The 26,081-nt window shown below is 36.3% G+C and overlaps 1 protein-coding gene across 4 annotated transcripts in view; it reads left to right on the forward strand.

Moving 5' to 3' along the window:
* Window positions 1-26,081, forward strand: part of NKTR (natural killer cell triggering receptor) — a 42,715-nt gene that overhangs the window by 13,407 nt on the left and 3,227 nt on the right. The window contains exons 3-12 of one of the 4 annotated variants that reach the window (XM_010561410.1): window positions 2,495-2,602; window positions 3,611-3,655; window positions 5,422-5,509; window positions 14,528-14,557; window positions 15,423-15,568; window positions 16,809-17,031; window positions 17,621-17,776; window positions 19,001-19,088; window positions 21,945-22,090; window positions 23,118-26,054. In XM_010561410.1, coding sequence (XP_010559712.1) covers window positions 2,495-2,602; window positions 3,611-3,655; window positions 5,422-5,509; window positions 14,528-14,557; window positions 15,423-15,568; window positions 16,809-17,031; window positions 17,621-17,776; window positions 19,001-19,088; window positions 21,945-22,090; window positions 23,118-26,054 — 3,967 coding nt within the window. Of the gene's footprint in view, window positions 1-2,494; window positions 2,603-3,610; window positions 3,656-3,962; window positions 3,991-5,421; window positions 5,510-14,527; window positions 14,558-15,422; window positions 15,569-16,808; window positions 17,032-17,620; window positions 17,777-19,000; window positions 19,089-21,944; window positions 22,091-23,117; window positions 26,055-26,081 lie in introns of those variants that run through there. The other 3 variants (XM_010561419.1, XM_010561437.1, XM_010561429.1) reach the window with 3 other exon arrangements.

Genomic DNA, 26,081 nt, shown 5'->3' on the forward strand with positions numbered 1-26,081 from the left:
TGGCCAGTGGCAGGTCCCTCTTGGAGCTGGCTGGCATTGACTCACAGAAGCCACCCCTGTAGCCCTGCCACAACCAAAACCTTGCCGCACAAACGCAATACAAACCACTATGTAAGTTCTCCTCCGCTGTCCTATTTCCAAGCGATTTGCAGCACATGGAAAGAACTGCTTAGGCAAGAAAGGTGCAAGTAGATCGGGCTCAAAGACTTTTTTTTCTTTTTCAGACAAAATTCAGGCATATTTAGTGCAAAAAGAATAAGGCTAGTATTTGACTGTAAACAAAATAGAAGCCCAGCCCATGAGCTCTGTACTGGCTGTTGTGGAAAAGTGTCTGAGCTTAGGGAGGTGCTGCAGCTCTAACCAGTGGAACAACTGGTCTTTGTCTTTTGCCAGACTGGGAGTCCAAGGATTTGTTTTGAAAATCAGAGTGACGTAGTACAGCTCTTGCAGGAACTTAGCCCTCCACCATTTGGCCAGCAGCTCGAGTGCATTGTCTGAAGTGTTTGTGGTTTATGGGGAACGAGTTGAGTTACATGACTTTGCCCACAGCTGTATCATGTATGAAAGGAAGTGAACATCACAAGTATTGACATTTATTATAATGGGGACTATGCTGCCTTGGTGATACCATAAAGGAGAGTAAAAGTACAGCTTCTGGCCATGCTCTAAAACTCATCTCTCACCTTAGTGTACCAGCTTGATTACGTGGCCAAGTGCAGTGCAGGATCCCATTCTGTAAGGAGATTATCCATAGCCTGAGGGACATTGTGAAACATGACCAAAAATGTAGGCAGATACTCCTTGGTATTGACTGATGTGGCTTTTCCAGTACCGTAGCAGAGGGGCATATTTGGGGGGGGAAGAGGGTGTGTCCAGCCTCGTGATAAATAACTTTGCATCCATTGCGTCTGTGGAAAACAAAGATGGGGTAAGAGGAGGCATGCGTTATGGGTATGGAGAGTCAGGGTGATGGAAAATAAGGTATATGCTGTGGGTGATGGCTTTTGTAAGTATGGTAAACAGCAATGCCGTGAGTGGGTTTTGTGCCACAAACTGCTCTTTGCCCTCATCCTGGCAGCGATGGGTTGTTTGGAATGGCAAACTTGGGGTGGGTTGGCCATCAGTTAATTTTGGGTGGAGGAACAATAGATCGCAAAAGGGGAGTGTTGGCTCTGGGTAACAAATACACATACGCTTCTGAGGGCACCACATGGTACAGAACGTACTGGTTAAATGTCCTCTGACCAAGTGTCAAATGCCTGTTCTGTAACTAGTGGTGGGATGAAACAGAATGTTGTGTTATTTGTCCTGTCTCATTACAGAATATCTCCCACATATGTGGTTTATGTGGGATTTTTAGCTGTTGCACAGGGTATAGTATACCTATTACTCTTAATTGCCACATTCTGCCAGGTCCCCTCTTTTTGGAAGCTAAAGTCAGTGTCTCTTGTACGTTTCCTGATTAGACCAGTATAAATCCCTCACAAAACTACTACGTAGGACCTCTGCCCTGCCAGTTCTAGTACCCTCATCCACATGCCCAGTCCAGTTTTTCTTCTCAATTTTGGAAGAAATGTTAATGAAGCTTGAGGTTCTGGGATGTCTTTCTCAAAAATCACCAGTAGGCTTGAACTACAGCTACACTAGGAGTCCACTGAGTGCCATTTCGTAGGAAATCTCAGGCTCAGAAAGGATTAACAAGTACTGTGGCCTGGCTTGCCTTCTGCTGCTGTGTAAGAATGGCCCTGGTACCAGTTCAGGGTTTGGGGGATTTTTTTTTTCTTTTTTTTTTTCTCCCTGTTATGATTCTCATTTAGTTTGTCCTGGAATGGTTCTTGTATGCACAATTTTGTTCCCCTGTTCTGTCAGTCTTTTCAGAAATGGGGGTCTGTTTTGTGCAAGTTTCATACAAAGATGGTCAGGGTTGATGCCAGGCAACGATGATTGGCATTAAGGGGTGGCCTGACACTGTGCGTGGATTGGTGAAGATGTGGCACATGCTTGGAGTAGCTCAATCCCACTTTTCCAAGAGTGGTTCACATTGAAACTGAGTTGAAGCGTGTTCTGAGCTTAGATTTTTGTCCTGGGATTCAGCTGGCACATCCAGATCTGTAAGTGGTTTGAAAAGGACTCCGGTGTAAGCTTCAGCTAACATAGCGCTGTAGCTATAACCACAGAAAATAGTTGGCATATCATTATCATGAACTCTTTTCTTATAAATTCTCCTGAGTGGATTGCTAATAAGTATACTCCCTTTTGGGAGCGGGGGACTTTTTTTTTTTTTTAAGAAACCTAAATTTCACTTGAGAGTCCCCTTGTTAAAGGGGTCCCTTCTGCTATTAATGGGTGGTGAAAAGGCAACAGGTAGGACTGTGTTGTCTTTTATAGTTGTGCTATTCTGTTGGCTCTCATATCCATTAGCACTAGGGAGGTAAAACCCTTGGAATTTGTTCAGTGACAGTCTGTAGATTCTTTTTGTTTCACCTTCTTGCAGGTGAAAAAGGAATTGGCAAAACAACTGGAAAGAAGCTGTGTTACAAAGGCACTACATTCCATCGTGTGGTTAAAAACTTCATGATTCAGGGTGGGGACTTCAGCGAAGGTAAAATACACTTTTAAAACTGAAATGTTTTAAATGGAACAGAAATGCTATAACTTATGTGGTTATAATGCAACTTTAGAAGATGCTGTGAAAGCATTACAATGCCATAAAAATATTTTATTTGCTGTGAAGTATAGCATAGGTCACCCATTTCTTTGTTAATTTTTGAAATTCTGAAATGTTTCAACTGAAGTAATATTTCTTTAAAAAATTGTGTTAAGAAGAAAAACCCTTGTTGGAGCTGATAACGCCTACCTTATTAAAACAATTCAAATCCGAACTGTAGTTTTAACTGCTTTTCATTTTTGTGTCTGCAGTAGAGGCAACACTAGTAATGCTCTGTTGGTACAGTGACATAACTGTTTGAATAAGTTTAAAAATAATAATAAAGTAGTAAATGAGCTAGAAGTGTTTAATGGATAAGTCTCTAAAAGGAAATTTTTTCCAAGGAGTTCTTGTTTCCTTCCCTGCAGTATGTGTACAACATAATGTTTCAGCCTGTTGTCCTTCCCTGAAATACCCATCCTTACCAAAATGTGTGTCCTGAAATCTTGTACCTGATAAAATGGGTGTGGTGAGGGAATACCTTGTTTTGAGAATCAAGTAGAAGTAAGGAGGCCTTTAAAACTGCTAGCTACTTTCTTATCCATTCTAGTCATGTGTCAGCTGCTTTGAGCCAGGCAAGATTGTTGGTCATACCTACAGTTGTCTTTTTTGGGTTTTTTTAGCTTGCTGTTGTTTTTCTGTCTGCTGGTGCTTTAGCAAATACCAGTGAGGATTAGCCTTTGGACTTCCCAGTGTTCAGAGGCACTAAGGCACTCTTCATTCTCAATATTTTGAGGTTCAACAGTATAATGCATGGCTATGGCTTTTAATCAAGGAGCTTATGTTCAGATACTAATAACTGGCCAGAGTATCCTGGTTTGTTATGAACAACATATGGAATGTTACATACAGCTTTTTTCATAAATGAAACAAAAGGTTTAATTCATGCTTTTTAATGCGTAGGTAATGGAAAAGGAGGTGAATCTATTTATGGTGGCTATTTTAAAGGTAAGAGGAAATATGTCTTTGCAGATTCTTACTCAGTTCTGAGATAAGTCTTGATTCCCAAGCTACTTAATGAAAACAGGTCTACTTATAGATCACCTTTTGCATGAAACTAATGTTGCATGAGAATTCTTTTTATATGCATGACTTTCAGATAATTTTTTTGGTAATATTTAACTTTAACTGACAATTAATTAAGGCTAACATTATTGGTTAAACATGACTTTCAGCATGGAGGTTAGGCAACTTTATTCATGAATAAACTCCTATCTTCCTGCCTAAAACTGTCAACATATTCTTTTGTTTATAGAGAATGTGGTCTTTTGCAAAATGAAAAGGTAAGAGACAAAAGCTCAGTAACACAAATTCAAACTCTGTTCCCTTGTACCCTCCCTAGTAAATATATAGACAACTGATACGTCCGTTTGTAGATGGATATCTGTGTTGCTTGGAGAAATGGAAGAGTTCTGTGTCTAACCTTTCTGAGGGTTAATGACTTATTCTGAGAAAGAATACTGGCATAATTTCCAGCTCTAAACAGTTATTTCTTCTTTTGTTAATGTCCCTTTCCTCCCCTTCCCTATTCAAGGTTTGTATGCTTAGTGTTCATTTCTGAAAGTGTTTGACTTTGTTTATATGCTACACAAGTTATTTGATTTGCAAAGAATTTGTAAATAAATGTACATTTACCTCTTTTTAAAATCTATGGTTGGAAGGAAAATGGTGAGTTTATAAAGTATTTGTTTAAAGACATACAATTCTTTCTTGCAAAAAAATGGGTAGTTACTGTGGTATTCAAGTGTTAATAAAGTTACTGTATGTATTTATGTAACAGCCCCAATTCTGTATGTTTTGCAAGCAGCTCTGCGTGGTTAAGTGCATGCCATGAAGTTTGTCTTAAAACAGAGACATAGTTTGGTGTTGGGAGTATTACAGCCTTTAGTCAAAAGAAAGTCTTGAATAGATCCATTTGCTTAAGAAGTTACTAAGGTTTGTTTCTAAAGGCAGTGAGTGCTAAACATGCAGCATTGCGTTTTGATATGTAATCTTAAAACCAGGTTTGTACACACAAATTACTATTTCTAGCTTTGAAAATGAACTTCAGAAGATCTGGGTTTATATTATGCTGTACAACCGGAAGTCCTCTTTAATTCACTGGAATATAAAATGCATGTTTAGTTTAGTCTTAATTGATTTTATATTTAGGTTGCAGGAATAATACTTTCTTAGTTCCTCATTCAGGTATCTGGGTTTTTTCTCCCTTGTACGTTTGGAGACTTCCAGTTTTGAATGGATAGGTGGCTATCTTTTAACATGCCATACCAGGGAAATGGCTTTTTCTCTAGATCTTTTTACCTGAGGTGCATGCTGTGTAAATAACAGTATCATGTATGTTAAGTCTTGGTTTAGGATATCAGTAGGTCTTCCAACCTTGTTCTTACTCTGAAAATGCTGGATTTAAATCCAACTCTATGAGAATCTGATGTTTATTGAAGATACTAAAAATAACTTTAAATTTCTTTCATTAGAAATGTTTGCACTATATGTGAAACTTTTTCTTTAAGAAAGAATGCTTTCTGTCTCATAACTGCTTCTATTGTAACTTTCGAGAGGCTTGTTTCAACTTGATTTTTGGTTTTTTTCCAACCCCTTCATGTTTCTTCAGCAGCAGCAGAATTTCTCCTTAAAGCATCCATAAGTTACTAAGAAAATTAGAGTTGCATTACTTGTCAGGGAAAATCTGACAAACATATTTTTTCTTCAAACAGATGAAAACTTTATTCTCAAACATGACAGAGCGTTCCTTTTGTCAATGGCAAACCGAGGGAAACATACCAATGGTTCCCAATTTTTCATGTGAGTAGATGTAACACGACAGTTGAGCTTTTCTTGAACAGAGAAGCGCTGTTCATGAGAAAGATGGTATTGCTAAATTATCTATAACAATGTTATCCGCCTTATTTTAAATAGGCTTGAGTGGGTACCTGCAGTGTAAGCTATTATAGGAAACATTAGTTACCAGAATTTGCTTGTTTCATTTGGATTAGAAGCTGGTACTCCATGGATGTTCCTTGTTCATTGCTTTTTACCCTAAAAATATGGCTTGTGCAGTTCTTAGTGTCCAGAAAATAGATTCTTTGGCTTTGTGTGTGCACCAACCAAATCTTAACAGATTATCTGCAAATTACAGTGTTGAGCTTTGTATGCAAAAGGGAGTGAGATCTAGAGGTGGTTTGTATGGTTTTGCATGTGCTCTTTAAAATATGATGATTTATGATTTAGTTTTGGGGGAGGGATGGGAGGGAGGATGAGTTGGTTTTGTTTATTGTTTTGGGGGTTTTAATTTTTAAATTTTTTTTATTTTGGAGTGTTTGTTCCTGACATGCTTTTCTTCTATATTACTGCATAGTTGTTTACTTATGCATATACCAACTCCTTTGGTACCAACACTATATAAAATTATGTGCCGATAATCAGATTTTTCTTTAATTACCTTAAAAAAAAATCCATTCTAGTATGTAGACGGTTCTGTTAAATTGTAGAAAACATGTGACTCTCTACCATCAATAAATACTCAGGTCTGATATGTCAGGGTCTTCTGGTTAAAGTAGTTGTAGTCTAGGTTCAGTTTTAGTATTTTTAAACTTACTGATTTTTATGTGACTATTCCTCTTGTTAAATCCCTTTTAAAAGTTGCCTTCTGTTAATGTTTAACAAGTTTGTATTTGGAAAGATCTGGATTATAATTTGGGGCTTGTGCTGAGAAGAACTTTGTGAAATAACACTGGAGTTTTCAAAAGTAAATTTTAATGTAGTTAACTAGAAAAACTTTTTTCTTTGCCATCTTTCTTGGGGGATAAGAATGAATGGCGCTTCACTGTCTTCAGTAAAGGAGTAAATTGTCCTCAAGAATCTTTCTTTTTTTCTTTGCCTGAAAAAGATCTTCAGTATGATATGATGAAGTTCAGATAAGAGGCATTTTTAGGTCTTTTCCTAAAGAATGCCCTAAAAATGGAAAATTAATAGGAACCTAAGAGGAAGTCTTTCACAGTTGCTGCTGTTCTGACTTTCCATAGAGATAAAATCATCAGTGTCAAAAGCTTGTTTACTGTTACCTTCAAACAAAGTTTTAGATGTTGTGCTTGCTTACAGTAAATCTGAATGGATATGTAGAGACATTAGTATGGTAAACAATCACTATATTAAAAAACCCCAACCCTGTGGTTTAATAAGCTCTCTAAAAGACATTGGTTCACTGTTTGCTACTTGGTGACTTATCTTTTGGTTCTCCTGTCATAGTTTTCCATTTTTAAGCTTATCTGAACAATACACATGAAAACTTAATGATGTCACATCAGTCAAGAAGCTATCATTTGAGGGCTCTAAAGTTTCTTTTCTTTCCTGCATTTGATTCAGAAGTCGTCTTCTTTCCCTTATGCTTCGTAGACTCAGCTTACTTGTTCAATTAGATTTAACAGGCATAAACACCTTACCTGTCCCCGCACACCAAAACAACCTAAGGTTGTGTTGGATGCTAAATTATAATTTACATGGGACAATAAAGTGAACAGTATTTAAGAGCACTTGCATCAAATACGGAAGTATTTTGAGAGATGCAGATTTCTTGAAAAATTCTGTTTTTTCATAAAATCACTGTAAAGAGAAAGTGTTGGTTTGGTGGGAATTCAGGCAGAGTAAGATACCTAAACATAATTGTCGCCGTGTAGGCTAGATTCACCTCAGCTGCCTGGAGGTATCTAAAGCCATTTTTAGGCTCCTACCTGGCCTTCAGCTGCTGGCAGAGAAGGACGTGGATGTTCTGAAGGTCTTGTGTCTTGCCTGCCCCATGCAGATTTCTTGGATATCCTGTAATGTCTTAAATGGCACCAGCTTGCCCTACAGTCAGCCAAGTGAATCAAGCCCAGGAGTTAAACTCCCAGTATAACCAGTGAGGGTTAGGTGGGCTGCTGTCTAAGTCTTTAAAGCATGCTCTAATGCTCTAGGCTTCTGTGACCCTCTTGACTGGGGCTTTTTTTGTTTTACCTCATGCAGATATCTAATGCTGTTTGAGACACCATTGGGAACTTCAAGACAGTGAGTGCAAATAGGATGTAGCACCTGCAAGACACCCTGCACTCCTGGAGTAGCAGCTGGAAGCCAGGCAGGATACAGTAGGGCAGCTAAAGATGCCTGTACATTGGCAATTGAGCGTTCTCCCTAGATCTGACCAGCAGCTGAGATGCTTACCTCACTTGCAGATGCCTTTGCTATATTCAAGTATATGCATTTAAGCTGAATCCCACCTTAGGCCTCCAGTACTGCAGCCAGTCCTGGGAATGAATACATACAATTACAGAATCTGTACAGAAGCCACTGGGGCTGCTTGTAAAGGCGTGTGTTTACGTATACAGGCAGTTGTAAAGTCAGGTTTGTGTTTGATAGCTCAGTTTACGAATAGCCAAGGATGGATGGTGAAATGCATAGTTCAACAATCTGTCTTTTTGTACAGATTTTTTTAATGGTGGAACTTGTTTTCTGCTTCATAACATGGAGAGTTTGAATTTCAAGATTCAAAGTAGGAAACAAGTGCTAAAGATTTTATCTAGGCAGTTTCTGACAACTTTTAAAATGCAATATATTAAAGCAGTTAGTCTTGCTTGGTGACAGTTGTCTGATTACTTCAGGGAATGTACTGTGCATCTATACAGCTTTTCTTTAATAAAATGTTTGCTTCCTTTAGTGATATATTTTAAGCTGAAATTAAAACGTGTTTCTTACACTCAAAAGAATGCTCAGTTATTCAGTAGTTTATCATTAGGAAAAATGTTCTTCAAATGTATACCCTGAAAATTGTGTGAAAGGCAGTCTTCAGTGGCAGCCTTTAGACTTCTTTAATGGTTTGAACATGTTTAATTTTATTGATTAGATTCATAGAAGGGGAGATAGTTCATCTCCATCTGAACTTCTTTAGACCTCTGTTTGCATTTTATTTTTTCATCAATAACTTCAGGGATGAGAACTCTGTATTTCTCTCTCGTACACATCTAATGTAGCAGATAAGGAGTGCAAATAAGTTGTTTTCTTTTATGTAAGTATTTGTCCAAGTAGGGCTAAAATAATAGCAAGAATCCTGACTAGAACAGTTTTGCGTATTCATCAGAAGTGCTTTCCCTGCTTAGAACAGATAAGTGTCATTTGGAGTAACTAGTCTTTACAGAAAGTAATCAGGCAGTGAAGAGCTCTTTGGCAGACAGCACTAACTGGTCACAACAAGACTCTATGCAATGTCTAAAAATTGTTAGAAGTTGAGCTACAGTTCTCAGTTTTACTTGAGATAGAAGCTTCAGCCTAATCTTAATGTAAACAAGCATCTGACCAATCCTTTGATTCATCAGGAATTTCTCTGGCACAAATGAGCTTGAAGCATTTATAAGCAACAATAGGGAACTGGGCATAGAAAAGGCAGTGTAAATACCCTTAGGAAGCTCCGGTGGGGCCAGTGTAAAAAGAAAGAACGTAAATTAAAGCCCTGGTAGAAACTGGCAAGATGCAAAAGTAGAATGAAAAGTCAAAAGTATATTATATATATGTCAGAAGTGCTGTGTTTAATGCTTGTTGACTAATTTTCCCCAATTTTTTATTTATTTTATTTTACTTACTTGACTAGTAACAGCTGGGTTGAAAGAAGAATGTTTAGCTAAGGAAGGATTATGGTTTTTGTGCACACACGCTTTAAATAGGCCAAGTCTATTCACACATGTGTCTTAAGAAACTTTTCCTAGTCTGAAGAAATGTATCTTGTTGAAATCCAGCAGAAAGGATGCAGAGGCCATCCCTTTATAATGTTTGTATTTGTGAAATACTGGAATTTCAATTTTCTTTACCCAAAGGGATCTGTTGTAGCATTTTATTGCGGACTTGTGTTGAAGATAGTTGTAAGGCACCAGGTTATAAATTGGTTATTTGTATTTTCAGATAGCACCACTATTTAATTTGATTATTTTCTGTTAATAACTTCTATTAGAACCATCAGTTATTTAGCAAGTGTTCTAAACACTACCTTAGTGTGCTAACCTTCTTTTAATTGTCCTGTTTCTATGTTGAGACTCAGATATGGAATCCTTAGGATGGGGTAGAGGTTGACAGGAACTACTCTAGAATCATCTTCCTTTTTCTGTATACTCCAATATCTGTTTTGAACTGCTGCCAAAAAGATTATTATAATTAAAGTTATTGGGGCAGTGCATCTAGAGCACTGGACAAATATAGCTCATGTCTTTAGGTCCCTGATTAAGAGTTGGGGGGAATAGTCGGCCTGTTCTCGGATGTTGCAGCTCAGTGGCTGTATTACTTGTTGGGTGATGTTCTTCTTGAGCAACATATTCTGCTTCTCAGTCAGGCTGATCTGATAATGGTATCTTGTCTCTTTAGAGCAACTCCATCATGCATGTCGCCATATCCAACCTGCTAGTAAGGACAGTTGCAATATAAAATAAGTGCAACTCTTGCGAAAATAAGTATATAAAGTACTATAAAATTAATGAGACTCCTGATCGTACAAATGCTTGCATGGGCTTAACTTTGCTTCCATTGTCATACAAAATCTGTCAAGCTATGCTTACTAGGAAAGTAGAAGTGCCTGTGCAGAGTGAAGCATAAAGAAAACAATAGAAGGCAAAAAAAAAAAAAAAAGCCAACCCCTTTGTTGTCATTGGGATGTTTTGTGTAACAATTAATTTAATGCCTTGTTATTTAGTCATGTAGTTTACTGAGGAATACATCCTTATTACAACTTAAAGAGGAGTCGTAGGTTGTGTTCCTTATCAGTTCAAATGCCTGGAGTTCTTGCCTCTGTGTTCAGAAGCTATGTAAAACTTGAGGCTGTTTTGCTATTACTGCTAGATATTTTTTTTTTTCCATATTGAGGGTATTGTTGGTTTAACGTGTCTCGAGCTCTGCTTTCTTGCTCAAAACTAAATAGCTTTTTTTGTCTTAAAAATGTTTTTATTGTGTGGTGCCATGCCTAGTTACTAAATTCAAACAAACTAGCCACTTTGATCTGCTAAATGAAGGATTAAATAAATTGTGAGGACTCTTTTGTTTTGATTATACAAATGATTTCTGAATGTTACTAGCTTATTAAGTGGTTCATTTCTAAGTCTTTTTGGTGTCCCAAAACAGGTATTTTTCTAATTAACAGTTAATTTTTTTTTTTACTGTGACTGAAATACCTTTGAGCTAATCATTGAACAGTTGACAGTAATATAAAGATCTAAAAATTTCAGAGAGAGAGGCTGATGTTGCATTATCTCTGAGCAAAAGTGATATACATGCACTTATCACACAAGCGGGTCCATTGGCTTGATCAAAAGTTTATGTAAAAGCATAGCCCATGTGAAAGTATTCACAGGATGCTTTTATGTGTAACAAGTAACAAAGAGATCATTTCTACGCTCAAATATGCAGAGACACAAGTAAGAACTAATAGTTTATTTGGGGGGAAAAATATGGATAAGCTCAACTGATAATGCATTTTTAAAACATTGCTGCTGTTCAGAATTATACGAGAGCAAAAATATGGTATAAGCTGATGCATATGTTTTGTCTTTTTTCATCTGCAATGTTTTTGTTTTTCTATAATTCTGAACAGAAGTAGTGAAATAGCAGTGCCCATATTCTAAAGAAAACAGCCATTTTTCTTAGTTTTAGAAAAATTTCATCATACAAGGAAGGTGTCAGCTAGTTATGAAATGTATGAAGTTGTAGACTTAATAACTTAACACATTTGTAAATCAAAACATTTAAGCTATGGTGTGCCATTCTATGAAGTTTTTACTTAGGACTGGATTCAGTAGAGCATTTGAACACTTCTGTAACTGCAAGCATGTGAATAAACCCACTGGAATCAGTTATTCATCTGCTTAAAGTTGTGCATGTGTTCTAACACTTTTGCTGGATTGAGACTTAGAGGGAAGTGGGAGGATTCTCTTTTCTAACCGTTTATCTTTGTAATAGCGTATGCAAGCAGGTTATGTCTATAGGTTTCTTTTTTTGTTTTTAAGGAGAAGTTACTGTAGTTTTCAAAGTACCTTGTATTCTAAAGAAAATTTAGAGCCCTCTTTTAGGCATCCTTGTTCTGCATACAACTTGATTAATATTAATTTTAAACTTGTATTTAATAAAACATAGACTCAGTTTTGTCTGAAAATGTATTACAATTTATTTCTGCCATTTTTGTGTAAAATTTACAGAAACAGTGTTACATCGTGCGCTCCAAAGGTAATGTCTCATTCCTCTAAGGCTGTGTCCTTTCCTTTTCTTCTTTCTGTTTTTATCTATCTTGTTTTTTCTGATCATATTGTTATGTGCATTGAATCCTTTGTTAGGACGGAGGTTCTTGGGGGGGTGGGTGATAACATGATTTTATCAAAAAGATGCTTTTCTCTTCAGCAGTATCTTAAATCAATTTACTTTAAACTTGAGTGAAGAAAGGTATTTGTCCTTCTGTAAATAACTTGGATAATAGTATATATTATAAGGCAGATTTTGAACATTTTAAATTACAAAAGTTCTGTATAGAAATGTTTTAATAAAATATTATTTTGGGGGGAGGAACTCATCATGACTCTAGGTACCTGTAGTGCAAAGGCAGTAAGTAGGTTTTCTCCTGATTAAGTTTGGGCGCCAAAGCAAATGTTCAAGGACTGAAAGGCAGAACATATGCAGAGAACTTTGAAGTGGTCTTCTAAAGTGCATGCTTGCAGAATAAATGTCATGTTACAACCCTAACATTGAGATGACAAAACTTTCAAAAGCGCAATGAGGAGTTGGGTTTCTGCTTCCTGTAGGAAGTCTGTTAAGTCACCTAACTCCTTGCCATGCATCTGAAAAGTTTTCTTTTTGGATAATGCTTTTCCTTGTGTTTTTCACTTCATGAACAAGTAAATGAGAAAAACCCTATCCATTTTATCTATCAAATTGCCAGTGTAATGAGAGAAACTTCTACCTGGGTTTTAATGTACCAACTATCCCTTTCTTTGCTTATTGAGGACTAGTCTAAAGAAAGTACATGCTTAGGTAATTTGTTCAATTGGTCTTCAAGTGCTGCTGCTGCATGGCAGAAGCACATTACTACAGCATTCATATCAAGTGTGTTTGAACCTATTGCTGTTTCTAGCTAATTCTAAGCATTAAGTCTTGTTTATTATTGGTTTCATTGAAGTAACCCACTTCTATTTTTTCACTACTTTAAATCAGCTTTATAATTAAGCCCGCATAAACTGTTTACTTAACAGCAGGTTGTTAATGCAGCTCACTTTGGCTTAAAGAACTTCAAAAGCTGTAAGAATTTTTCTGTTTGTAGCAATATGCTGTATTAGCAAGGGAAAACCAAAGAACACCCCCTACGATTGAGAAATTAAATGTTGTCTTGATAGCATTTCTTGCCCTGTGTTAAACCAAAGAATTTTTCTCTATTATTCAGTATTACAGAATTGGAAGGTCTGGTTGGCATTTGGAGCTTAAAAAAAATCAAGAGTGTAAACACTCCTGATTCACAGTTCCATCTTTTGGCATGCGTTCCAGCACTGCAGTGTTTTGTGACCTAGTAGTTCAAAACTCAAGTAAAGATATGTGCTTAAAAAGTAGTATCTTATCATAGCAGTGAAAGCGTAACTTCATTGTACCACATCTGTGTTATTGTAAATTTAGAAAAAGCATCTGTGATTGATTATTTATTTTGAGAGAGGGGAGTTCATTGGAAGAAGGCTAGAAAGGCAAAATAGTGCCTGGGGAGGAGAGAGGAAGAATGTTTTCAATATTAAAATAATTTCAAATGCAAATTATCTTGACTTCTGGTTTTTTTTCTTCCCCAATATATAAGATTAATGCAAGTTCTGATGTTCCGTACTGAATTTGTCTGCATAGTAAGGTTCCCTGTGCAACATTATGCAGGCTTTCTTGTAGAAGTAATTTCCTTTCTTTTTTTGGAAAAGGATATAGAGAGATACCAGGTCATAGCATTATCATCAGAAAGGTGAATCTTAACATATAATTATATATGCACAACCTTGAATATTCTAATTCAAAGTCAGCTCAGAAATTTGGCATAACTCCAAATACCTTTTAGGATAGTGTGCAAAATGTAATGCAGTTGCATTTCTCCTTCAGGCTAGAAACAGCTAAATGTGGGAAGCTGAAAAATAGGGAGGAAGTCCGCATTTATTACAGAAGTCAGCTGTAGGGTTAGCATATAATGTCTGCTTGCATTGTGCTGCTGTTGCTTTTGGGAAGCCTGCGAGCTTATGAGCTGGAGTGCTATACTCTTGATGGTTAAAGGTAGAAGTATTGCTTTGTATTCTGAGTTATGAGGCCAATCAAGTAAATGGAGAGTAAGAAAGAAGTGGGGCGGGGGGAGCAAAGTATCTATCACGTATGACAACTTTCTTCTTTTTTTAAATAAACTGACTTTAAAGTGACCTTGTAATATAAGAACTTAACAATTTCAGAAACATATAAATTCAATTAGTTACAATTTGGCAATAAATCTCTCATTAAAAATGTGAGTTATGTTTGAATGTGTATTTAAAGACACTTATTTGAAAATTGTTTACTGCATGCATAAAGTGATACTTGATACAACTTCCAAGTACGCACAGTTAGCTAAATTTCAAGCAAATTTCATGTAAAAGTTTAAAAAAGCTTGTGTGTATAATCTGTAAAGTTTTAAGTCCATGTATGTAACTGGATTTTTTCACTATTTTTTTCTTACCTTCATCTCTTTTTTTTTTTCTGTGCCATTCTCTTCTTTTACTTCATCTGAATCCCTGATTTTATTTTTTTTACCATCTTACCATCTTGCTGTTTGTCAAACAGAACAACAAAACCTGCTCCTCATCTCGATGGGTAAGAATCCTCTACCATTTCTCCAAAGATGGCTAAAATTTGAAGGTTGTAAGTCTTCATGTATTATATTGAAAGTAGACAACAATGGGGAAACCAATTCTTAATTCTGTGAAAGATTATACAATAGAACAAGATGGAAAACAAAAGTTTCAGTTCTATAAAAAATTCAAGTTGCAACTTATTTCCTAAAGCTGGTCAAAAACTTGGAAGGTCTGAAATCCTAACATTATTTCTTTAAAACTGGTTGCTGCGCTGCCCTCAGTCCATAAATCAGTGAGTTGAAATGTCAAGTTTAATGTATTTGGATAGTACTCTTTGTGGCATGTTTTTATCCCCAAAATATATTAGTTCCTGTAAGTGTAAGTTATGGGGCAAATGGAAGAAGGAAAGACAAATGTGGTAGGGTAGAACAAAACTGGGGGGGTTCCTTAATTATAACTGTCCCTGCAATGCCAGTGGGAATTTGTATGCTGAGTTTGTATAGACCTATAAATGCTTCTTCTGTGGGGAAAACTGTACTACTTTGTCATCTTTGTATATGGACTCTTGATCCCTCTATTGCACAAAATTTCAAAAATAGAAGGATGGATTAGAAATGATGATCTGTTTACCCTGACCATGTAGAAGAGAGTAGAATGACCTCAAGTATTTCTCTCAAACTGAACAGGAGTGAACCTCTGTTTCGTCTTGCATGAAAACTTAGAGTTGTTGTAAATGTAAAAAAAAAATGTTATTTTTAAGGTTAATACATTTTTAAGAGCTGAATGTTTCTATTTCAGAATGACTTTTAAAATCTGAAATTCATTGGAAAATAATTACAGCAATATATAAATGTTTGTACTTTCCAAATATTTTATTTCTGCAGTGTACATGTTGTCTTTGGACTGGTTATTTCTGGTTTTGAAGTAATAGAACAAATAGAAAATCTGAAAACTGATACTGCAAGTAGACCCTATGCAGATGTACGAGTTATTGACTGTGGGGTGCTTGTTACAAAATCGGCAAAAGATGGTAAGCATACACATACCTGAAGTTAATTGAACGTTGACATTGTTTTCAGAGAGTATAAAAATGATTGCAGTGTCTAAAAATCATTATGGTAAATCTCTAGAACCTTAATTAATTCTTACAAGCCTTTAAAATTTAAATCTTGGTGTAGGTGAGGAAGGCAAAGCAAGGGGGAAGGTTTTCTGACCTAAACCTTTGTGCCTTGGAAAACGTATGCCTGGTTCCTATTCTCCTTAATTAATGTTTGAGGTTAATCTGACATACTCAAAAAATAATTAGAACTTATTTTTCTGAGTTTAAAAGATGGAGACACAAACATATGCTTTTCTTGAAGTTGAATTTTGTGCAGTTTCCAAAGGTTTATTTTAAGATCATGTAATGTTAATGTATGTGGTATATGTAGTCAACATAATTTTCCTTTTCATGAGAATTCATAGGGAATAAGTTATCTTTAAAATATATTCGGACAGTTGCTGTAAAGTAGTGGAGTGTTATAAGTTTGCGTTTTCTACTTTTGCCTTTCTTTTACGGACATAAATAACCACATTATCCTTAGAGAAAGTCAAGAGGATAGATAATATAAAAGTATGAGGATGCAGAAAGGAGAAATACACAACTGAGGCTGAGACTAACTCTTAAACTTTGTTTTGTAACCTGTGCATTGCTTTCTAAAGAAACTATTTTTCTTTTTTTTACTATAAATGGTGTTGGCTTATTTGTACATTCTATTCGAACCCAAAAGTGTGAATTCAGTGTTATAACCTAAAATACATTTTCAAAGGAGAAAAGGGGAGGAACCCTCCTTCTTAAAACTATACTTATCCTCAACCTTTCTTTATATTAGCTTGGCATAAGTTAATGTTTAGCTTCAGTTATAAACTTACTGTGTATTAATTTAAAAATGTTTTGGCCATGCAGTGATATGTTTTCTTATATGGTGGAAGTTGTGTGTGGAAGTTCTTACAGTTTACTTCATAGCAACTGAAGGAATTTTTTTACAGCTATCTTTGCTGGAAAATATTTGTATCATTTCTTTTAGTATGGGTTTAGACTAGACACAATTATATGACATTTTATTATTGTGCTTTAATGCAACTCATTGTGTAAAAAGTTCACAGAGCTTCTCAAAGCAGTATGTGTGTGTATTTATACATATAAAAATTTATGTATTTTGTGCTGTGTATATACACACTACACACGTGTACACCTGTACACACTGTAAACTTAAAATATCTGTTTTAAGCTTTGGAGAAGAAGAAGAAAGTATGTTCTGACTCAGAAGCTTCAGACTCCTCCTCCAGTGCATCAGGCTCTTCAGAAACTTCATCTGACAGTGAAGCTGAAAATGAAAGAAGCAGAAGAAGAAAGCGTAAAAGAAGAGCTAAAACCAAACAATCAAGAAAACGAAGAAAGGAAGAGAGGAAGAAAGAGGATCCAAGGTGCAAGCGAACCTCAAACCAAAGACGGTGACTAGTCTCTTAAATTTAAGAATTTCAGAGAAATCTGAGAAATCCTACTTAGTTTTCATGAAGTACTCAAGCAATGAGGATGAAAATGCTTTTATTTAAGTTTGGATTTTTATGCTTGATTTCTATAAAGCAAAGCCAACCAACCAAAAAAACCCCTAAAGCTGAGCTTGTTGAGTAGATTTTTCCATGAAATAGTTCAAGATCTTTGTAGATGGAAGCTAGAGCAACTTTGAAATGAGTAAGTCTCAGCATGTTAAGGTATCTGGGACTCAGTATACCTGTGTTAAAGTCAGACATTAGGCAAATAATAGATCTTTGATATGTATTTGATTATATTTTAAAAATATTTCTTGACAAATGGCAAATTAAAATTATTTGCTGTAAAGCAAGAACTGAACCTTCTTTCAAATAATAGTGCACCATCCTTCCTTTAGCCTAAAATGGGTTGTTAATGAAACACATTTTGGTTGTTAAGCCTTCTTGGAGTTTGATGCATCATGTGGACTTGTTTTGGAATTCACTTTGAAAAAGTGGTGTTTATCAGTTGACAGTTAATTTTGATTTATCAACTTATTTTTCCCCATAGCAGCCTTTCTGACAAGAGTGATATAACAGAAAAAGCAGTCGATGTTAGCACAAAGAGGGACAAACCTGTGGTACGTCCTGAAGAAATTCCTCCAGTGCCTGAAAACAGATTTTTGCTAAGAAGAGATGTGCCTGTTGTCAATGTAGAACCTGAACCGTAAGGAAAATTGAGCTTTCTTATTAATGTTGACTTGGTGGAAATTATGCATAAAATTTTCCTGCTAATGTTCTATTACTAGTACTGATAGCAAATGATGGCTGTAGTGTCAGAATTTTTAAATGAGGTAATTTAATTGCCCTTTTTACAGTTTTCTGTGTAATATTCCTTACAACCTATGTCAGGGTTTTTCAGTGAGATCTAATGAGTTGATTTCATTGGTCCTTAAGGATCATGCACGTTATGGCCTTAAACTCAATTACAGATGATGCAAAAAAATGAGTGAATACTTCCGAAAGAACTTTTGCAATGTAAACCACGGCAAATATTTGATTGCAAGGGAAGTTTGGGATTGGGAGAGGCGATTTTTCATCTTTCTTAGATTGAAGAAGAAACTTTGGTTCAAAATCAGTCAAACTAGAATTTTATGACCCATCTATGATTTTTGAGAATAAGAGAAAATCCTCTTCTTTTGATATAAAAGAAGTCACGAGTTCACAAGTTACTTTCAATTTGTGTGTTGTACCTCTACTAAACTGCAATTAGGTTCTTTTTCTATCAAATTTCTTCACTTTTGGACTTACATGAGCTAATACATTACATTGCCAGATACCTCTAAAACCAGGTTTTTTGTTTTGTTTTTTTCATTTCAGTTAATGGTGTAGTCTGCTGTAAGCCTTTTCTTGAAACTTTACTTTACTCATGTTTCCAAAGCCTTAGTAATTGCTTCTTTCGAGGATATTACACAAATTGTAAAGGAGTGCTGATTTACTTCTTGTTGCTTGGGAAAGAAGCAAGGTTTTAGAACCTGTGGACTGTTGTGAATTACCATTCCCTATGCTAAGACATTGAATTTGTGTAACTGCTGAGACCCTGAAACTCTTCTGTCCATGTTGTCTTCATGATTTGTGCACCAAACACAAGTTAACCTCTTTAGAAAAGCCATGTACCACTTTAACAGAGTACTTTGCAAGTTCATTGTTAGCATTTATTTACAGGTAGAGAGGTCAGGTAGGCTACACATTTGGTTGAAAGCAAGTATATGTTGATTTGCCTTTCATTGCAGAACTGTGCGTGTCTTGCTTTATTTCTTGGAGAATTCACTGAATTCTTAGTTCTGCCATCTCAAAATAAATGAATATTTTGCATTATTAACTTAAAATTAGTTTAAGTTAATTCTTTGGGTTTTTTCCATGTAAGCTCATATTTTATTAATTTATGTAGGAAGCTTCTTGATGCTACGCCAATTCTGACTGACCAGAAACCATCAGTCTCTAAATCTGGACGAAAAATTAAAGGAAGAGGCACAATAGTATGTGACAAACTTTATTTTATCCCCCCCCCTTTCCTCTCAGAGTATCTTCTCTGACCTTTGAATTTCCTTGGAGGCTTTGTGTGACACTTTAACATGTTGTAGATGAAATACTGTGGTCAGGTAGTTCATTTTATAACGCTTTTCTTGCTATGTTTCTTGTTACTGTCTTTTTACTTTAAGATTGTTTGGGAATGCTTACTCCTCAGCTACGAGAAGTCTTCAAACATAAGAATAAATTTATTTCTTTTTAAAGATTGAAATTAATTCAGCCAGATTTGTCCCATGCGAGCCACAACATCTAAAGTAATGGGAAGTGACAACAGCTTTTACTCTTCTCCACTCATTGGATTTTCTTGCTGTTTCTGTTAAACATTAGGACTATAATGCATAACAGTAGGCAAAGCTGTTCTATAGTGTCCTAAGTGTATACAGCCCTTTCAGATGTATATTGCTTGTTCTCCCAAGTTCTGGTATTTGCATCTCCTGATGGTTGTGCATATATTGCTGAGAAACAACAGTTTTGTTGGCAACTTTGGCAGAATCGCTTACCTTGTTTGTTCTGCTTTTTGTTATTTTAAGTCAACCTTTTGTTTCCTTTTTTTTAGCTACTTAATGTAGTTTCTCAAATTTCATCAGCTGTCCTGGCTGAGACCAAAGTGTTGTAATTTCATAGGTGACACTGCATGGGCAAGAAGTTACTTCTTTGCAGTGCTGGTTATGAAGCGTTTTTGCAGATGTGCAGATTTGGTCCTTTTTTCTTTTTTTCTACCTACCTCTCTGAAGACTGCCACTGTTTAGGCAGATTTTATTTCTACTTCAGATCTTTGATATCCTGAGAACTTTTGCCTTAATTCCGCTGTACTCAAGCAAAAGTCTTCTTGTCTCTTCTCTAATAACTTAAAATACAGGCCCCAAAACACTGCACAGCTGCACTGTTGTTTTTGAGTCAGTAGAAGAGGGAGAAAGTAAAAAAAGCTTTCATAATTGTGCATTTGATTCTACTGTACTTCATATTGTAGCATGCCATGACTGACCATATTCTTCCCCTTTAGAATGTTTTCCTGGATCAGTTTAGCAGGCAGCATTTGGGTGACCATAAACCAAACCAAGGCCAGATTTTTCTTGCAAGTGGAAGTCCTCAAAAAAAAAAAAAAATTATATATAAAGATCAGTATCTGTATAGCTGAAGACACTTTTCATTAGAGTAGTCTTAACCAAGACTCCTCTGAGCATGATTTTCTTATGTGATAGCTGCTGGATTTGAGAAGTAGTTTTCTACTGATCCCCGTGATGCAGTTATTTTAAGCCACAAAATTAATGGCTTAGATGGCCATAGCATGGACCAAGGTATTGTAGTGTTTGAGCCTCGCCTGAGAACCAACCCTTATTTGCCAGCCTTGACATTAAATCTGATAGCTGTCTTTGCTGCATCTGACAGCTTTCATTTCTATTTGACACTTGTGATATCCACTAAAGGAAGCCTTTTAAACAGACTGTTTTGAAATATTTATGTAAATAAAGATTTCTGGAAAAACAGCTTAAAGCTGAGTGGAACTGGCTTTTGCCAGGGATTTGGGTGTGTGTCTGGTTTTTCATAATTTTGGCACCCTCTTGGCAAAATTAAGAATAAAACCCAGTAATACCAGAAATAATTTAGGGCTAGTGATTAGTTGGAGAACTACGTTTTTCTGCCATCTCTAATAGTCTGATTAGCAACAGTTTCTACACAGGGTGAACTTTTTAAATGTTTTTCAAAATAATCATTTGTAGTTTTGAATCCTCTTAGGTTCTGAGAGACTCCTGAGTATAATATGAGAGAATTAGGGAGGTCCGTGAAACCTTCGCAACCTATTATACACCATTCATTTGTAAAAGCTGGTTTTTTTAGTCACTGATTCAGCTCAAACATGTTCATGGCAGGTTATCTTTTGGGTTTTTTTTTAATATAAACAATGTCTTAAAGACTTCTGCCTGTAGTTAACTGAATAAATCAATACATGCATCTTTCTGGTTTTATTCTGGGGGGCAATTTTTTTTTTCTTTCACATTTTGATTGCTTTTATAAGTGGCTCAAAATAATTGAGTAAAATCCAGATGTTTTTCTTTATTGAGTCAAGGAGCATCTAATTTCCTCACAGAATTTACCTAAGTGTGTATCCAACTGGGTAATGGAAAATAATGAGTTAGCAATATTAGAGTTTTTTCTCTGCTGCACAAGTAGCTCTTATTGCCTCCTTAAATGCTGTGCCTAAGCATAATTTGTTAAGTGTGAAGCTTCATTACACTTTTGTGAAAGACTTTTTTTTTTTTTTGCTCTCTTCGAAGGCGTCTTAAACTGGATTCCCATTTCTGAAGAGCTGAACAGCAGTAACTTTTGAAATAGGGCTTGTCTTTAATCATACAAGCAGTTAAGTGTTTGCTAACTGAAGTAAAACATCTGTGCTTTAGTATCCTGAAAAAAAAGTTGGTTATCTGCGGTAATTGTGTTATTCCAAAAGGTGTTACATAAAGGGAATCCATGACCTCTTCCTTGATTCTTCCTTTTACATTTTGAAAAAATGGGTTAGCTGCTGGCCTCTCTCAAGCTTTGTGAAATGCTGTCAGAGTATAAAAAGATACAGTTAGCTATGTAATCCAGTCTCATATGTGGGATATATGCATACCAAAAGTGGCTATTTTTGGTAGGAAATCTAGAGTTTGTTTTCTTCATGGACTTTGCATAGATAATGTTGTCTGGCTTGTGTTATGAAGATGCATGCAAAATCTGTGTAAGAGACACCATATATTTTCTATATTATCCAATCTCTTTTAAAGAAAAATATATTATGTAACCATCTATCTTTGCTTTCATAGCGATATCACACCCCACCTCGATCACGGTCATGTTCTGAATCCGATGATGATGACAGCAGTGAGACCCCTCCTCACTGGAAAGAGGAAATGCAGAGATTACGAACATATAGACCCCCTAGTGGAGAAAAGTGGAGTAAAGGCGATAAGTAAGATCCTTACTACAAATTTAAAATGTCTTGTTTTTTTACACAAGCTTTAACAGATTGTGTAGATCTAGCATGTTATTCGTGTTTGAATAAAAAATGTAAATATCTTTGTGTTTAAATACATTCCATTTAAATTCCAAAAGTTAGAAGTGGAAAACTTCTCATAAAATCTTTCCACTTTGCTAATGTGACACCAGATGAACACACGCTGAAAAGTGTCAGAAGGTCAGAAGAGTAGTTTCTGATGGTGCCATCTTGGGTACTTCTTAAATAAGTAACTAATGGACCTGTCCAGTTTCCTGTTGCTTTCCATAGAGCTAGTCATGTCAGATTTCCTTTAGCCTCAAACTTGGTTATATGGTTTCTTTGGATACCAAGTAAGACATTCGAATCCACCAATCCTGTATTGTTCTAGTTACATATTCTTTCTGCAGCTGCAAACTCTGTGATGGAAGCCAGCTCTCCAGAATTTCTGATGAGTTGATACCAAATATAAGCTTCTATCAAATTATGATAGATAACCCTTAAAAGGAAAACTGAAGAATATTGTATATAACCATTACTGAATAATTGCAAATGTTTCTGATAGGTTTTTTTTATATACTGAGTGTATTCAGTTTATTGCTGTATTGCAGCATACCAGCTAAAAGAATACTAAATAAGATGATGTTTTATAATTTGTATTTAAACGTGGTTTAAGAATCCTGTAGTGGTAGAGGTCAAAGTCCTGTGGACTAGGGTAGTTAAAACATTAAATCTCTGCACTGGTTATACAATATGCAAAATTTGCTGACATAGGCTGATTAATTTCTTATAGAGAAGTAGCTCTCTTGATAGTAACGTAATTCTGCATCTTAACAAGCGTAACAAGCTCAGTCAAAACACAATTGTCTGGTAGTAAAGGGTGTGTGTGTTTAATTTTTTTTTTAACTTAATTAATTGCATAGGAGGTGGGGAAAATACTTATTTTATCTGAAGTTTTTAAATAATTTCCACTTAGTGTGGGGCTTGCTTGTTTGTTTTCTAGGTTGAGTGACCCATGTACAAGCAGATGGGATGAAAGAAGTGCATCCCGGAGATCAAGATCCTGGTCACATAACGGTTACTCTGATCTAAGTACTGTGAGATATTCTAGCCATCACAAAAAGCACAGAAAAGAGAAAAAGAAGGTGAAACATAAAAAGAAATCTAAAAAGCAGAAGCATTTCAAGAAGCACAAGCAAACAAAAAAAAAGAAAACATCAGCCTCATCAGATGTAGAATCCTCTCATTCCTTCCTCAGGAGGACAAAATCATCTTGTGATCGTGAGAGGAAATCTCGTTCTTCTTCGTTGTCTTCTAGACATTCATCCAGAAGAGGCTGGTCTAATGATAAGGAAGACCAGAGCTCATCCACTTTATCAAGCAGAGGGACTCGATCATACTACAGGTCCAGGTCCAGATCCAGATCTAGGTCTAAATCAAGATCTTATTCCCGAAGAAGTTCTAGATCAAGATCAGCCTCTAAATCATCGCGTTCTCGAAGCAGGTCAAGGTCAAGTTCTAACCCTAGGCTTCAAAAGACGGTTTCCAATTCTCCACGAAATATTTCAACACGATTAAATGAAAGTAAGTTGAACAAGACTGCTGAGCCTGTAAGAGCAGTTATACTCCCAAGTGATAAAATTGTCGTACCACCAGTTGTCCCAGAAAACCTCCCTGTTATACCCTTAAGTGATAGTCCACCGCCTTCGAGGTGGAAACCTGGGCAGAAACCATGGAAGCCATCTTATGAGCGAATTCAGGAAATGAAAGCTAAAACAACCCATTTAATACCTACACAAACTAATTACAATTTAGTAGTCATTAAAGAGGCCAACACTTCTTCCTCATATCATAAGCGACAAAGGAGTTCAGACAGTGATCGAAGCGGTTATTCCAAATATCATAGTGACAGAAGCTCAGACAGTTGGCTGAGATCAAGAAGCAGGTCTTCTCGAAGTAGGTCATACTCAAGATCTTATACAAGATCTAGAAGTCCATCTAGCTCTAGGACAAAATCTCGTTCTTCTGGTAGATCACCATCACTGAGTAAATACCGCAGTGACAGGTCAGGTTATAGCGAGTCAACATCTTATTATTCCCTTAGTGATGATGATACGCACAGAAACAAAAGAAAATCCATGTCAAGTGATCAAAAAGCTCGGTCTCTTAAACTGAGGCAAGAAACGAGCTCTGAAAGTACTCTCCCTTATAAGTGTACAAAAGACTACGATGAGTCTTCTCAAGGATTGAAAGAGAGTGACAGTTTATCATCTTCAGACTTCTCTACTGACAGTGAGCGTTCTGCCAAAATGAAAGTAGTCCAAGAAAAAGAAGGCCGTTTTCAATTAGAAGGAGATACTCAGAAACAGGATAAAAATAGCTTAAGTTCTGAGAGAGGGGAGGAGGAATCCAAGTGTGAGCGGGATTCTGATCATGCTAAAAAGAAAGCAGCTAAAGAGAAATCTTCTGAGCAGCCTAGAGGTGGTGCAAAAACTAAACGAAAATCCTATTCAGGTAGTAAATGGGACTCTGAATCAAACTCCGAAAGAGGAGAGGCAAGGCATAATAGGGGAGACTCCAGACCCTCCTCCAGTAAAGAAGAAGGAGAGGCCACATCAGGATCTGATACAGAGCTTAGCGTTACCAAAAGGATAAAAAAACAGTCAAATTCTTCAGAAGGCTTTCTGGATTCTGATTGTGCATGGAAGACAAGCAAACAGTTGTCATCTTCTGAATCTGAGAGTTCTTGTTCTAGCTCAACAAACATTAGAGGAAAGTCAAAAAAACACAAACATGGATCGAAAAAAACTCTTAAAAAATCACATTCCAAAAAAGCAAAAGAAAAATCAAAAGGGAAAAAGGAGAAGAAACACAAAGTTCAGAAAAGAAAAGAAATGTTTCACTGGCAGCCCCCACTGGAGTTTGGTGAAGAAGATGATGATGAGATAAATGAAAAGCCGGTTACCAAGGATGATAAAAAAGAAAAGCCGCTTACCAGGGACATAAAGGATAAACAAGTGTATGAAAAGGATGAAATAGTCAAAGATGAAATGGGAAATGGTGAAAAGTCTTGTGCGGATGAAAACCTTTTAGGTAAAAACACTACATGTGGTGCCTCACCAGATCACAGTAACCTTAATAAAGATAGCATTGAAACAAATGCTTCAACCAGTATTTTAAACTCAGGAATAAATGTGACCACTTGCAAGAATGAGATTAAACAAGCTGAAGAAAGTAACCAGAACGGATTGGAAGATGTTATTCAGACAGATGACAACATGGAGATTTGTACTCCAGATCGTAACTCACCAGGGAAGGTTGATGTGGACATTTTGTCTCCTGTCGTTCTCACCGCTAAACCTCAGGCTTTAAGTGCTAGTATAAACAAAGATTTACAGGTTGAGACCCCTGAACAAGATGCTGTCAAACTGGGAAACAGTATTACGGACTTTATTAATATTAAAGAAGAAAAAGAAACGGGAAGGCAAGAAAGTAACTCTGTCCCTGTGTCTTTAAACTGTAGTTTAAAATGTGAAATTACTGAAAATACACAGAGCAATATGATAGATAATAAGTGGAAGCCTTTGCAAGGTGTTGGTAATTTACAACCAGCAACAATTAGTACTGCTGCAGAAGTTAAGAATGTAGCTTCAGCACCAGAGCCTAAACCAGCAGGTTTAAGAATTGAAATAAAAGCTAAAAATAAAGTAAGGCCTGGATCTCTGTTTGATGAAGTTAGAAAAACAGCACGGCTAAATCGAAGGCCAAGGAACCAAGACAGTTCCAGTGAAGAAGAATCTCCAAGTAGAGATGACAATAGCCCATCCAGGAGTCTCAGTAGGTCACGAAGTAAATCTGATTCTAAATCCAGACACAGAACAAGGTCCATATCTTACAGTCACTCAAGAAGTCGGTCCCGAAGTTCTACATATTCATATAGGTAAGAAGTTTTTGCTATTCCCATGGC

Source organism: Haliaeetus leucocephalus, unplaced genomic scaffold, assembly GCF_000737465.1.
Source record: "Haliaeetus leucocephalus isolate CR32 unplaced genomic scaffold, Haliaeetus_leucocephalus-4.0 Scaffold0, whole genome shotgun sequence".
NCBI classification, from domain to species: domain Eukaryota; kingdom Metazoa; phylum Chordata; class Aves; order Accipitriformes; family Accipitridae; genus Haliaeetus; species Haliaeetus leucocephalus.